Below are 13,116 nucleotides of genomic sequence, written 5' to 3'. Positions count from 1 at the left end.
AGAGTTTGGCATGCTTTTTTTTGTTTGTTTGTTTGTTTTTGTTTTGTTTTTTTTTTTTGAGATGGAGTCTTGCTCTGTCGCCCAAGCTGGAGTGCAGTGGTGCAATCTCAGCTCACTGCAACCTCCGCCTCCCGGCTTCAAGCGATTCTCCTGCCTCAGCCTCCCAGGTAGCTTGGATTACAGGCGCCCGCCACCATGCTCGGCTAATTTTTGTATTTTTAGTAGAGACGGGGTTTCACCATGTTGGCTAGGCTGGTCTCGAACTCCTGACTTCAGGTCATTCACCTGCCTTGGCCTCCCAAAGTGCTGGGATTACAGGTGTGAGCCACTGCACCCGGCCAGCAGGTTTTTTTAAAAATATGCATTAGCATATAGCCCAGCAATCCCACTCCTAAGTATTTAAATATTTATTATAAAACATATGTGCACACATAAATCTATACAGAAGTATTGATAAACCTGAAAACAACCCAAACACAACAGTCCATCAACTGGCGAATGGATAAACAAATTGTAGTATGTCAGTGTGATGAAATATACCACTTCACATGACAAAGGAATGAACTACTAACACATGCAATGACATGGAAAATTTCAAAAGCATTATACTAATGAAAGAAGCCAGACACAAACTCCTACAAACTATATAATTCCACTTACATGAAATTCTAGGAAGGCAAAACAATAGTGATAGAAACCAGATCAGTAGATGCCAGAAGCCAGGTCAGCAGGGAGGAGATTGACTGAGTAAAGGAAATGATGATGGTGATCGTCACATGACTGGATACATTTGTGAAAATTCATTGTATTGTACACTTAAAATTGCCATTATATGTAAATTACACCTCAATAAAGTTGATTTTTTAAAATGCAATGTTTTGTAATGCTCGAGACTGTGGTGGGATTGTGGGCAACCAGGGCAAAGGGCTAGCAATTAGGAAGGTACTGGAGGGTGTTAGGAAATAACTCTTCCTCCTTTGCCAATGGTGAGTCTCCTTTATTTGCATACCCTTTTCCCCTGGGACTGAGATGCTCCCTCTTGTAGACATTAGTCCTTCTTAGCCCCTCTCACATGAGCATCTTGGTGGCCGGCTACAACACCTTCACCACAGTTCAAAGGCCATAGTTTGGTGATCGCTAGCCCGGGAGAGATGTTTACAAACTTTAAAACAAACAAAAAATCACCCAACCCCTTCTCAAGCAAAGCTTTATGCAGACCCTCACTAACCAAAACAAAAACAATATTTTGGCTGGACATGGTGGCTCACGCCTGTAATCCCAGCACTTTCGGAGGCCAGGGCAGGCAGACGGCTCGAGCCCAGAAGTTTGAGACCAGCCTGGGCAAAATGGTGAAACCCCATCTCTACAAAAAATACAAAAATTAGCCAGTGTGGTAATACATGCCTGTAGACCCAGCTACTCAGGAGGCTGAGGTGGGAGGGTCACCTGAGCCTGGGAGGCAGAGGCTACAGTGAGCCGAGACCACACCACTGCACTCTAGCCTGGGTGTCAGAATGAGACCCTATCTCAAGAAAAGCAATATTTTATTAGTACACATTTTTATAAGTTTAATTTCATGATATCTTTCTATTATAAAGTCATTTAATGTCAACAAGCCTGTTTTCATGAACCCAGAAATTTGATATTCATATGTATATTTTTAAACTACTGTTTTAAAACCAGTTAAAATATACTTAAAGTTTCTGGGTAAAAAACGGTAGATTGAACATGAGCATCCAAATTTGTCCACTAAAAACCCATGTAGCCAAGGGATTTTTAAAGGCATAAATCCATAAGGACAGGGAAACAGGAGAAGAGACCAGCAAAATATTTTCAGAAGTGGAAACCAGATGGATGAGAGATTACTTACTTACACTAGAGAAGGATAGACCCTAAGGCAGCGGCAGAACTATATGGCAAATGGAATTGGTTGTGCCAGACCAGAGATGGGCAATCTCCTCTGTCTGACCACCCTGAGAAGGAAAACCTAGGAATGCTGACATCAGAAGTTCCCAGCCAGATCATTGTGCAAAGAAGCTCATGACTGGCTGGGTGTGGTGGCTCACACCTGTAATCCCAGCACTTTGGGAGGCTGAGGTGGGTGGATCACGAGGTCAGGAGATTGAGACCATCCTGGCCAACATGGTGAAACCCCGTCTCTACTAAAAATACAAAAATTAGCCAGGCGTGTTGGCACGTACCTGTAATCGCGGCTACACAGGAGGCTGAGGCAGGAGAATTGCTTGAACCAGGGAGTTGGAGGTTGCAGTGAGCTGAGATCACGCCACTGCACTCCAGCCTGGCGACAGAGCGAGACTCTGTCTGAAAAAAAAAAAAAAAAAAAAAAAAAGAAGCTCATGACTGACAAGCCCATCCATGTACCACCTGAACAGACAGAGAACAAATGCTTCCAGTCAGCTTTTAGGTGACCCATCCTTAAGTGTGAGCAGACAACCAAGGATTCTAAGACCTCCAAGAAAATAATCTAATATAGAAGACAGAGACCAAAACAACAGAAAAAGAAATTTGGAGCAGAGATTATGCAGAGAAAAAAAAATGACAGAACTATCAGTAACAGCTTCTGAGATAAGATAACCCTGAAACAAAATATGCTATAAAGAGGACAATTCAGAGAATAAAAATAAAGTGAAAGTGATTAAAACCTTTAAAAGATGGAAAAACTCAGAAGAATGGGGAGATAAAGTTAAGGAAATCTCCCAGAAAATAAAGTAAAAAAGATGCAAAGCTAGAGAGAAAAATAAGAAATTAGAAGGACCAGTTTAACAGGTCCATCGTCCAAGTAATAGGAGTTCCAAAAAAGAAAGAATAGAGAAAATACGAAGAAATCACCAATAGGATGATTCAAGATTATTCCCCAAAAGTGAGGGGCACTGAGTGCCCAGCACAATGGAAGATAATAGCCACTCACCAAGACATATCACTGCAATTTCAGAACATTGGAAACAAGAAGTTCAGAGAGGGGAAAAGTCACCTAGAAAGGACAAGGAATTAAAAGGCTTCAGACTTCTCATTCTCCACAGCAGTGTCAGAAGCTAGAAGACCATGTAGCAATGCCTTCATAATTCTGAAGGAATTCATTACCCAGCCAAACAACCAATCCAAGGGTCACAGTTGAAAAATGACAACAGCAAACATGCAAAGTTCCAAAATAATTTACTGCTCCCTTTCTCAGGAAGCTTCTGGATGATGGTCTCCTCAAAAAAGCGGGAGTGTTATAAATCAAGAAAAACACAGGCACAGGTGGGGATCAGAAGCCGGTTGGTGTGTGAGGGGGTTTTCTCGCTCTAGGGAGCTTATTCAAGCAATCACTGTGTCAACAGACACAGATGTTTCCCTTTCTTCATATGATGAAAATCAGGGATCCAAACGTATTTGAAAAGCTAAAGAGGCACCATTCATCCCCACTAGAATGGCAGGTTTTGCAGCAATTGTTGCATATGTATTATATAAATTGAAGAGCAGGGGAAATACTAAAATGTTGCATCATCTGATCCACATGTGTGTGGCAGCCCAAGGCTTTGTTGAAGGAGCAATGACTGTTGGTATGGGCTATCATTCCATGTATCGGGAATTCTGGGCAAAACCCACACCTTAGAAGAGATGCTATCTTGGTCTTGTTGGAGGAGCTTGCTTCTTTAGTTAGGCATCTCTTTTTTTTTTTTTTTTTTTTTGAGATGGAGTCTTGCTCTGTTGCCCAGGCTAGAGTGCAGTGGTACAATCTCTCTCACTGCAACCTCTGCCTCCTGAGTTCAAGTGATTCTCCTGCCTCAGCCTCCTGAGTAGCTAGGATTACAGGTGCTTGTCACCACGCCCAGCTAATTTTTGTATTTTTTTTTAGTAGAGACGGGGTTTCACCATATTAGCCAGGTTGGTCTTGTACTCCTAACCTCAAGTGATCCACCCACCTCGGCCTCCCAAAGTGCTGGGATTACAGGCATGAGCCACCGCGTCCACATCTCATTATTGAAGCTACATATTAATGCTGAAAATAAACTATTTGAGTGGGTTCAGCTGATAACATGGCATTGTGAATACTGGCCTTTCTTGCAGGCTTGATTTGCCTGGTGACTGAATTACTAGTGACTAGTTTACTAACTAGGTCATTCAGGGGAGTCAAATTAACACAAAAGAAACATGTCACCTAAATGATGGTGTTGAAATGTCCACCTTCTTAAACTGTTAAGATAATATTAGTTCTAAAGAAGATAGCAAACCAACCTTGAAGTACTCCTAGTTTGCTGCAGAATCTTGCATGTTTTGGTTGTTATATGAGTCCTATTTGCCCCAGTTAATTTAACTTTTTTCTGCCTGTCTTGTGGACTGGCTGGCTGGCTCTTTTAGAACTCTGTCAAAAAAGTGCATGGAGGCTGGGTATGGTGGCTCACGCCTGTAATCTCAGCACTTTGGGAGGCCAAGGCAGGTGGATCATGAAGTCAGGAGATTGAGACCATCCTGGCTAACACAATGAAACCCCATCTCTACTAAAAATACAAAAAAAAAAAAAAAGTGCATGGACTATAACTTGTAAAACCTCTCACAGCTGAAAGTATATATGTGTATGTGTTTAAATCAAATCTAGGAAGCTTACAATAGAGCTGCATAGTAGTAGTATTTATTAAAGAATCTTAACTGTAAACATGAGAATAACTTATGAATTCCAGTTTAGTCCTTTTGTAATTGTAGACATCTATATTTGCTGCTGTAATATAAGAATAATTTTTAAATGTCGTCTTGAAACAGAAACATGTATTTCAAGCACTCATGGAAAGGTAACTGAAGAACACTTTTTAAATGTGTGTGTTATTTTCTCCATAAGAATTGTAAACGTTAAACGAAACATATTACCTATAATGGAATTAATGATTTATAAGCAAACTGGTTTGAACAGACATTATACACATGCTTTTCTATACTACAGAATGCCATTACACTTGTGAAATTCTCTTGTCTAACCTGAATTTACATTCCATGGTGATAACATGGTATATGTATTGTTATAAAAATAAGTGACCATGTCAAAAAAATAAAAAAAAAATAAAAGCATAGAATATGGCAAATAAAAATCCCACAGAAGAGTTGAGGCAGCCAGGCAAAGTGACTCACGCCTGTAATCCCAACACTTTGCCAGGTCGAGGCAGGCAGATCACTTGAGCTCAGGAGTTCGAGTCCAGCCTGGCCAGCATGGTGAAACCCTGTCTCTACTAAAAATACAAAAATTAGCCGGGTGTGGTGGTGCACGCCTGGAGTCCCAGCTGCTTGGGAGGCTAAGGCAGGAGGATAGCTTGAACCCAGGTGGTGGAGGTTCAGTGGGCCACTGCACTCCAGCCTGGGCAACAAGAGCGAGACTCTGTCTCAAAACAAAACAAAACAAAAACAAAAACAAAACAAAACAACAACAAAAGAATGAGGCAAAGAACATGCCCAGGAGAATGAGAAAAGAGATGCCAGGTTGCCAGATGTGCAGCAAGGTGAGGGGATGAACAGTCAGATTGGAGAAGGTCAGCAGTCTCCAGCAGTGATGTCTTCAAGAAGATGAAATGGAGAAAATTCTCTGCTATATCTAGATATTCTGATAGGAGATTTAAGCAACTGGGGGAAGAATTTCAGGTAGATTTTGTGAGAAATACATATAAAATAAATGATTTTTAAAAACAAGATTATTAATTCCAGGAAAAATAAAAATTTGTGCAGGAAAAAAACACAAGGTCTCCCTGGGGAGGACAGACCCAAGGAGGAAGCTGGGCAGGGAATTCCAGGGTCCCCGGTATTCAGAATATGGTCTATTCCTGGGCAAGTGTGCTTTGCATGGGCAAATCCCCTTGGACCCCTTGCCCTGGGGGGAGGGCTGCAGCTGGAGGAAGGCCGGAGATGTGAAGGTAAATGCCAGAAGAAACAGCTAAAAGAGGTGAAAACGTTGCTTCCAGAGAGGGGAAGACGATGGGGGCAGGGCTCTGTTGTTTGTCTTAACAAATCTGGTACAATTATTTGATTCTATACGTGTGTACATGTTCTAAGAAATATTTCATTAAAAAGAAAAACATTTTAAAAATAAAAATGTAATTCATAAAAGTTCACGGAACCTCTGGACCACTTCTGCTATACTTACAGATCTCAATAATAGTTTGAAAATCGCCCCAGCTGCGCGGGCATCGCGGCAGCCCCCGGGGGAAGGTGGGAGCGGTCGAGAGGCCGCGGGTGGTCCGTCCCCCTCCCCCGCCCGCCCCCTCCGTTCCCTTCTCTCGCCGCCGCGGCGGCGGCTGCGGGCCGCGCGCCAGTCTCCTCACCGCCCCCAAAAAGTTTGAAAACCACAGGACCCAGCCTGGGCAGTACACACAGGGAGACGTCGTCTCCAAAAAGTTACAAAATTAGCCGGGTGTGGTGGCACATACCTGTAGTCCCAGCTACTCGGAGGCTGAGGGAGATGGACCAGTTGAGACCAGGAGGGGCTGAGGCTGCAGTGAACCCTGATTGGGCCACTGCACTCCAGCCTGGGTGACAGATCAATACGCTGCCTCAAATAAGAAAAGAAAACCGCAGAGCTGGGCCTTCATTTGAGACCATGTGGGTATCATTTTGATTAAACCACAAAGCATTTTCTCTCTACAGCAGCCCACAAGGGTGAATCCCACTTCCTTTTCCTCTCAGGTGTCACCTCTAACTCAGGACTTCTCCTTCGTGTCAGGAGTTTTTCTACCTCTCCGGAGTTCTTCGGATCTCAGGAACCTAGCACGGCATCACGCGAGTCCCGGCTCAGGTGAAGGGGGAATAAAGGGAACAGGAAGCGCCTTTTGCGGGGCTTTGCAGGCTGGCGGTCAGCGCCTTTCTGCACCCGTGTGCCTGGGGCTCGTCACTCTCCAGCCCCAAGGCCTTCAGCGCATTCACCGCAGAGCCCCAGGTTACAGTTTCCGCAGCCGCACAGCAAGCATGTACCTCACATTTTTAACTTCTGTCAGAGTGGGCCCTGCTTTCATGAGTTCAGCGCTCAGTGGGAGCCAGGTCCCAAAAGTGAACTTCAGGGTCACGCGAGAAGCACGTGTACGCCCCACAAGGGCGTGATTTCGGGGATTTGTCTTTTTTTTTTTTTTTTTTCAAGCTGCAGTGTGCTCAGTCCCCGAGACAGACCCTGCCACCTCACAGGAGCTCAACAAATAGTTCTGGAGTTAATTAACTTAAAAGTACTGTAAAAGAACTACACAGCAAATTAAATTCGCTGTGCAGCGCAAAGGCACCCTACAAAGGGCGTGAACGCTTCGGCGCCTGGAGCGCCGGCGACTGCGAAGCCAGGACGTAGGCAGCTGGGAGAGGCAGAGGCGCCGGCCCCCGACCGTCAGTCAGAGGCGGGAGCAGGCGTGCCCCGCCCCCCGGGGGGCGGACCCAGGACTCGGCGGCGCGGGGGCGGGGCCTGGTTCTCCGCGCCGGGGGGGCGGGACCAAACACACCGGGCCGGTTGGGGCCCCGCTCGCCGGCGGGAGCCACCGGAGCCCCGGCCACGAAGGGGTGCGACCCCCCGCCGGCCCCGCCCTCCCGGCTGCGGTCTGGCCAATCAGAGCGGCTCTTACTGGCGGGTGGGCTGAGCCGGCCCAGCTGCTCGGAGGCTCTGGCATGGTAACATCCCCGCGCGGGGGTGGAGGGGCTCGGGGCGGTCCCACAGCGCCCCCTGCGGCCCGGGCCGTGGCCGAGGGGGCGGGGAGGCCGCTGGGGATAGCTGGGACCCCGGGGAGGGCGAGGGGGGCCGAGGGTGAGGGAAGAGAGCCCGGGAGGGGGGATGGGGGTGGGGACTGGGGGCGAAGGGGCGGGGGAGGCCATGATGGAGCCTGACCGGGGGCGAAAAGGGCGAGAGTGGCGGGACGGGGTGAGGAGTGGGAATGGGAGAGGTGGGGGTGGGTTCGCGGAGAAAGATCGGGAAAGAAGAGAGAGGGCAGACATGAGGGGACTCGGGACCAGGGGACAGGTGGTGACCAGTTTCCCCTCCTGGGATATTTGGTGTGCGACATGCCCCTCCCCCAGCCCCAGCGCCAGTTCCCTTTGGAAGCCTGGGTGCTCCTCAGACCACTTGGGGACTCTGCTTCACCTTCCTGCATTTGCAAGAGCTTGTCTCCTGAGGCGAAGAGAGGGCCTCTGAGGAAAGGGGCTCCCAGCCCAGGCCATCAACAAACTAACGACTCTGTGTGACCTTGGGCAAGTCACTACCTTTCTTTGGGCCTCAGATTTCCCATCAATTTTTTAAAAAAGGAAATGCATGAAAATTAAATCCAGATCTCTTCCAGGGTCTAAATGAATAGGTTTTTGAGGAGGAAGTTTAGGAGAATGGGTTTGGTAGGGAAGCAAAGGAAAGGATGAAGATGGAGGCGAGGCCTTGGGCTGGGGCTGGAGAAATCCCCACGGGTGCGGGGGGGATGGTAGACAGAAAGCCTGCGGGCTGGGGCCGGCTAGCCTATCCTGTTGGAGGGATGGAAGAACTCTAAGGAGAGGAGGAGGTTGAAACCTAACTCCACAATGATGGAGACCAAAAGTAACACTCGCTTCATCAGAGGGAGAGTGATGAGATGGCAGGATCAGAAAGAAGCAACAGGGGCCGGGCGCGGTGGCTCATGCCTGTAATCCCAGCACTTTGGGAGGCCGAGGCGGGCGAATCACCTGAGGTCAGGAGTTGGAGACCAGCCTGACCAACATGGAGAAACCCCGTCTTTACTAAAAATACAAAATTAGGCGTGGTGGCGCATGCCTGTAATCCTAGCTACTCTGGAGGCTGAGGCGGAAGCATCGCTTGAACCCGGGAGGCAGAGGTTGTGGTGAGCTGAGATCGCGCCATTGCACTCCAGTCTGGGTAACAAGAGCGAAGCTCTGTCTCCAAAAAAAAAAAAAAAAAAGCAACAGGAAGATACTTTCTAGTAAGGCAGATCTTTGGGGAGCAAGAGGAAGAGTAGGGCTGATCCAGGAAAGTTGGAAACTAAGATGGTCTTTGAAACGGAAGGGCAGGTGCTGTTTGGGGCAGCTGAAGAAGGGCCACAGGTAGATTACAGGGTCACCAGCTGGTCTCTCGCCTTTTTTTTTTTATGATGGCTACCACTTTTTGAGAGATGTGCCTCCCAGCCTTCATCTTCAGGGAGTGGGAGTGAGTCAGAGCAAGCAGACCTTGGGAACACCTGGCTCGCTGAGGATTTCTGGATTGTATAAGGATTGGGGTTAAAAAAGAAAAAAGGAAATGTATCTGAATGTAAGAAGTATCATCTGTGGCGCCATCATCCTTGCTGGGAGGCAGCTTTGTGAACTGGTTGAAAGCACAGGCTTTGGGGTCAGACTGCTTGGATTCCAAACCTGCCTCTCCCATTTAATGTCTTGGAACCTTGGTCAGGTTACTTAATCTCTGAACCTCAGTTTCTTTATCTGTAAAATGGGAATAATAATCTCAAAGATGGTTGCCAGGATTAAATGAGTGTTTGACACAGTATCTGGCTCATAATAAGTGCTCAGTAAATATTAGCTATTAGCTGTTATCATTCCCTCTTTCTGTTCTTTTCCTTCTGCCTCTCCATTCTTGTCCTTTTCTCCTTTTATTCTAATGAGTGCTAAGTTCTGAGATGCCCCTTAGATGCAAAGTCTCAGAAGTATTGATTGCATCTTTGGTGGTGGGAAAGGGGTGGCCCCTCACTGGCCGAGGTGAACATATGATGATCAGATGATCAAGTGTCTCTTCATCTCTCAGCCCACAAATGTGTTTTTGTTCTAGGGAAGACACAGGATCTGTTTCTCTTTCAGCAACCATTTCTGTACCCTTCCCTGTCACTAGTCATGTCTTCATATTCTCACCCAGAAATAAAATAAAACCCAAAGTTTTATGGCACTGCAGCAGGTAGGAGAGGGATGGGGTGTTTCAGGAAAGCAGGGACAGAACACGGGAAGCTCAGGGAAGGAAGGGCTTTGGAAGTTCCGTAGTGGTTTATGTTTATTCCATTGTTCTGTCCTCTGTGGGGAACTGTCCAGAATAGGACAGTGTCTGAATTCTGGCCAGAGGTCTTCATCCCAAGTTGAAAATGACTGTATACAGTTAGCTTTATTAGGTTTTCTCATGCCAACATTTCATTCCAATTTCCTTTTTCCAAGCCACAAAGACCTTTGCCAAGCTACCTCTCTCTGTCACAGCCTATATGTCAGAGAATTTATACAGATGTACATATGCACACGTGTACACACTGTTTTCAAAGTGCATTTTAGGATATTCCAGTATGCAAAAATCTAATAAGGTTAGAGATGAGACTGCATTTTATCACAGCACTTTGTGTGCAGGGCCCTGACTAAACACTTGGGGGAGGTATAAAAGGAGAAAACTCAATCCCTAAATGTAGGGAAATCCCCACATGAGTGGGAGACAAGCAGTCCCACATGAAACACCCAGCAAACATTCACAGAGTATCATGTCACTCTGCAAAGTAGTGCATCATTTATCCTGAAGGGACACAGGTAGGAGTGTGTGTATGTGTGTGGGATAGTCATAAGGGTAACCTGAAGGAGGTGAATATTGGATCATCTTGAACAAAGCATGAGACTGTAGAATAAAAGAAATGTGTTTCACTTGAGGGTAATCTAACAATTCTGTGCAAAGAGAGGAGGAGGGAAGCCATTGAGTCAGGATGAGCAAAAAAGAGTGTGGGGTGGCCTTCGTTGCAAGGCTTTGACTGTTAGAAGAAAGATTTTGTAGGGTAGGCAGTCAGGAACCGGTAAGTTCTCAATAAAATGTTGAATCGTTGGTGATTTAATCACTTAGGTTGCAGGAGATGTACTAGATTGCAAACAGACCTGCTTCATGTGGCAGGAGCTTTGCTTTTAAGGGAGGAGGGCCAGAGGGCAGATTGGATCCAGTCCCGGTTCTGTCCCTAACCAGCGGTGCTCCTTGGACAAATTATTCCCTGAAAAAGGGGGATACCTTGGGTGACTGTCAGGGTCTCCTCCAGTTCTGACATTCTATGTTCCCTGAATAACTACTAGACCTAACTTACCAGTGGCCCCCTACTGTTTTGTAGGACTTGCCAAGACCATTTAGTCATTAAATTAACACATATTTATTAGCACCTACTTTGTACCCATCAATGGTGGTAAGGAAAACACAATGGGAACTGGATATGAGGTGAGCAAAAACAGATGAAGTCCCTGCCCTTCAGTGTTTTCAGTCTAGTAGGGGCCACGGATATTATATTTCATTAATTCTGAGACTCGTATTTGAACATTTGTCAAGTCAGGATGCATCTTCAAATTGACAGGATATTGTAATTTAATTGGCAGCATTTGTTTTTTATTCATGCCAAATAGAAGAATAATATAATCAGGATTATACAAATAACTATAAAATTCTAATGAATAATTGCTGAAGGAGAAGGTACATGGTGTTGTACAAGTATATAGAAGAGGGCTGTGACTAGTTCAGGGAGTTGGGAAAAGCTTTCGTGAAGAAATGATTGGTAGATGTGAAGTGTATGTAGGCAAGGTGTGTGGGGTTGGCAGGGCCAACCCAGTTTTCTCAGGCAAAGGTGGATGCCTGAGGTGGGAGTGCTGAGAGAAGGTGAGTAGGGCTGGAGCTGAGACCCAGGAGCTCAGCATGGGGGAGGTTGGCAAGGTAGCTGGGTAGCAGACCCCCTCAGAGCCTTACTGCTCAGGGGGTTTACTATTTACCCTAAGAGCAGTGGGAAGCCATTGAAGAGTTTTAAGCAGGGGACTAACAGTCTGAGGTGCACTTTGAAGAGCTTGTTATAGCTGCCGATTGGAGTGGATGTGGGGAAAACAGTTGGGAGGTCACTGCAATTAGATGAAAAAAGATGGTGGCTTGGGCAAGATGGGTGGTGGAAAAGGAAATGGAGAGAAATGGATAGATTCAAGAAATCTTGAGGAGGTAAAGTTAACAAGACTTGGTGATTTATTGGCAAGGAAGAGGGAGTTGTGGAGAGTGACTCATAGGTTTCCATTTGGACAACTGAATGGTGTGGTGCCAGTCTCTGAGACGGGCTCCCCTGGAGCCTGGTAGGACCCAAAGATGTTAGAGAGGCTCCTGAGGCAGCTTGAGATGGGAAAGTGTGACACAGAAAATTGTATTTCCTCCACTATTGATTAGTTTCTGACTTCCCATGCTGAGGAAAGCATCAGGGGCAAGAGCAAGTCTGAATACAGAACTAAAGCAGTTGAGCACTTAGAAAAGGTGAGTCACATTGGAGTAGTTTAGCTCATACCCTTTTCTTCTTAGGACAAGATGGACAGTTTTTTTTTGTTGTTGTTGTTTTGTCTTTTTGAGAGTGTCTCACTCTGTCACCCAGGCTGGAGTGCAGTGGTGCAGTCTCAGCTCAATGCAACCTCCACCTCCTGGGTTCAAGCAATTCTCGTGCCTCAGCCTCCCCAGTAGCTGAGACTACAGGCGTGCACCACCACACCTGGCTAATTTTTGTATTTTTAGTAGAGGTTTCACCATGTTGGCCAAGCTGGTCTCGAACTCCTGACCTCAGGTGATCTGCCCACTTGGCCTCCCAAAGTGCTGGGATTACAGGCATGAGCCACCGCACCAAGCCAGGAACATAATTTTTTTTTTTTTTTTTTTTTTGGAGACGAAATCTTGCTCTGTCGTCCAGGCTGGAGTTGGAGTGCAGTGGCGCCTTGGCTCACTGCAAGCTCCGCCTCCCGGGTTCACCTCATTCTCCCACCTCTCCCGAGTAGCTGGGACTACAGGCGCCTGCCATCATGCCTGGCTAATTTTGTTTTTGTTATTTCTAGTAGAGACAGGATGTCACCGTGTTGGCCAGGATGGCCTCGATCTCCTGACCTCATGATCTGCCCACCTCAGCCTCCCAAAGTGCTGGGATTACAGGTGTGAGCCACTGCGCCCGGCTAGGAACAGATATTTTAAAGGTAGACATGAAGGGCGTTTTTAAATGCTGAGCATTCTCAGCATAGGGGAAATTGGCAGCAGTGAGGTACCTTGTCTTCAGCCAGATACCACCTTTCCCTGGGATTCCTCCCTATCACCCCCTAACTTTCAGGCAAAGAGGCAGAAGGGCTGGGCCTTTTAGCTGCATCTCCAAGCCTCAGTTCACTTACAGTGAGTTTGTTTGTTTG

At 46.6% G+C, this 13,116-nt stretch overlaps 2 protein-coding genes and 1 pseudogene across 32 annotated transcripts in view; 2 read left to right on the top strand and 1 right to left on the bottom strand.

Moving 5' to 3' along the window:
- Positions 1-7,346, bottom strand: part of FAM186B (family with sequence similarity 186 member B) — a 44,824-nt gene extending 37,478 nt beyond the window's left edge. Inside the window, exons 1-2 of one of the 2 annotated variants that reach the window (XM_063610504.1) lie at positions 6,411-7,346; positions 2,202-2,322 (exon numbers count right to left, since the gene is read on the bottom strand). The gene's annotated coding sequence lies outside the window, so the exon portion shown is untranslated. The remainder of the gene's footprint in view (positions 1-2,201; positions 2,323-6,410) is intronic. The other variant, XM_063610503.1, reaches the window with a different exon arrangement.
- Positions 1-13,116, top strand: part of PRPF40B (pre-mRNA processing factor 40 homolog B) — a 74,936-nt gene that overhangs the window by 46,248 nt on the left and 15,572 nt on the right. For 11 of the 30 annotated variants that reach the window (XM_055294981.2, XM_055294980.2, XM_055294964.2 and 8 more), the window contains exon 1: positions 7,460-7,626. In XM_055294981.2, the coding sequence (XP_055150956.2) occupies positions 7,624-7,626 (3 nt within the window). In that variant the 5' untranslated portion in view covers positions 7,460-7,623. The other 19 variants (XM_055294984.2, XM_055294983.2, XM_055294982.2 and 16 more) reach the window with 10 other exon arrangements.
- LOC129491640 (HIG1 domain family member 1A, mitochondrial-like) lies at positions 874-6,093 on the top strand (annotated as a pseudogene).

Source organism: Symphalangus syndactylus, chromosome 10, assembly GCF_028878055.3.
Source record: "Symphalangus syndactylus isolate Jambi chromosome 10, NHGRI_mSymSyn1-v2.1_pri, whole genome shotgun sequence".
Taxonomy (NCBI): Eukaryota; Metazoa; Chordata; class Mammalia; order Primates; family Hylobatidae; genus Symphalangus; species Symphalangus syndactylus.
Note: the sequence above shows the minus strand (reverse complement) of the source record. Positions and strands in the feature narration are given on the sequence as shown.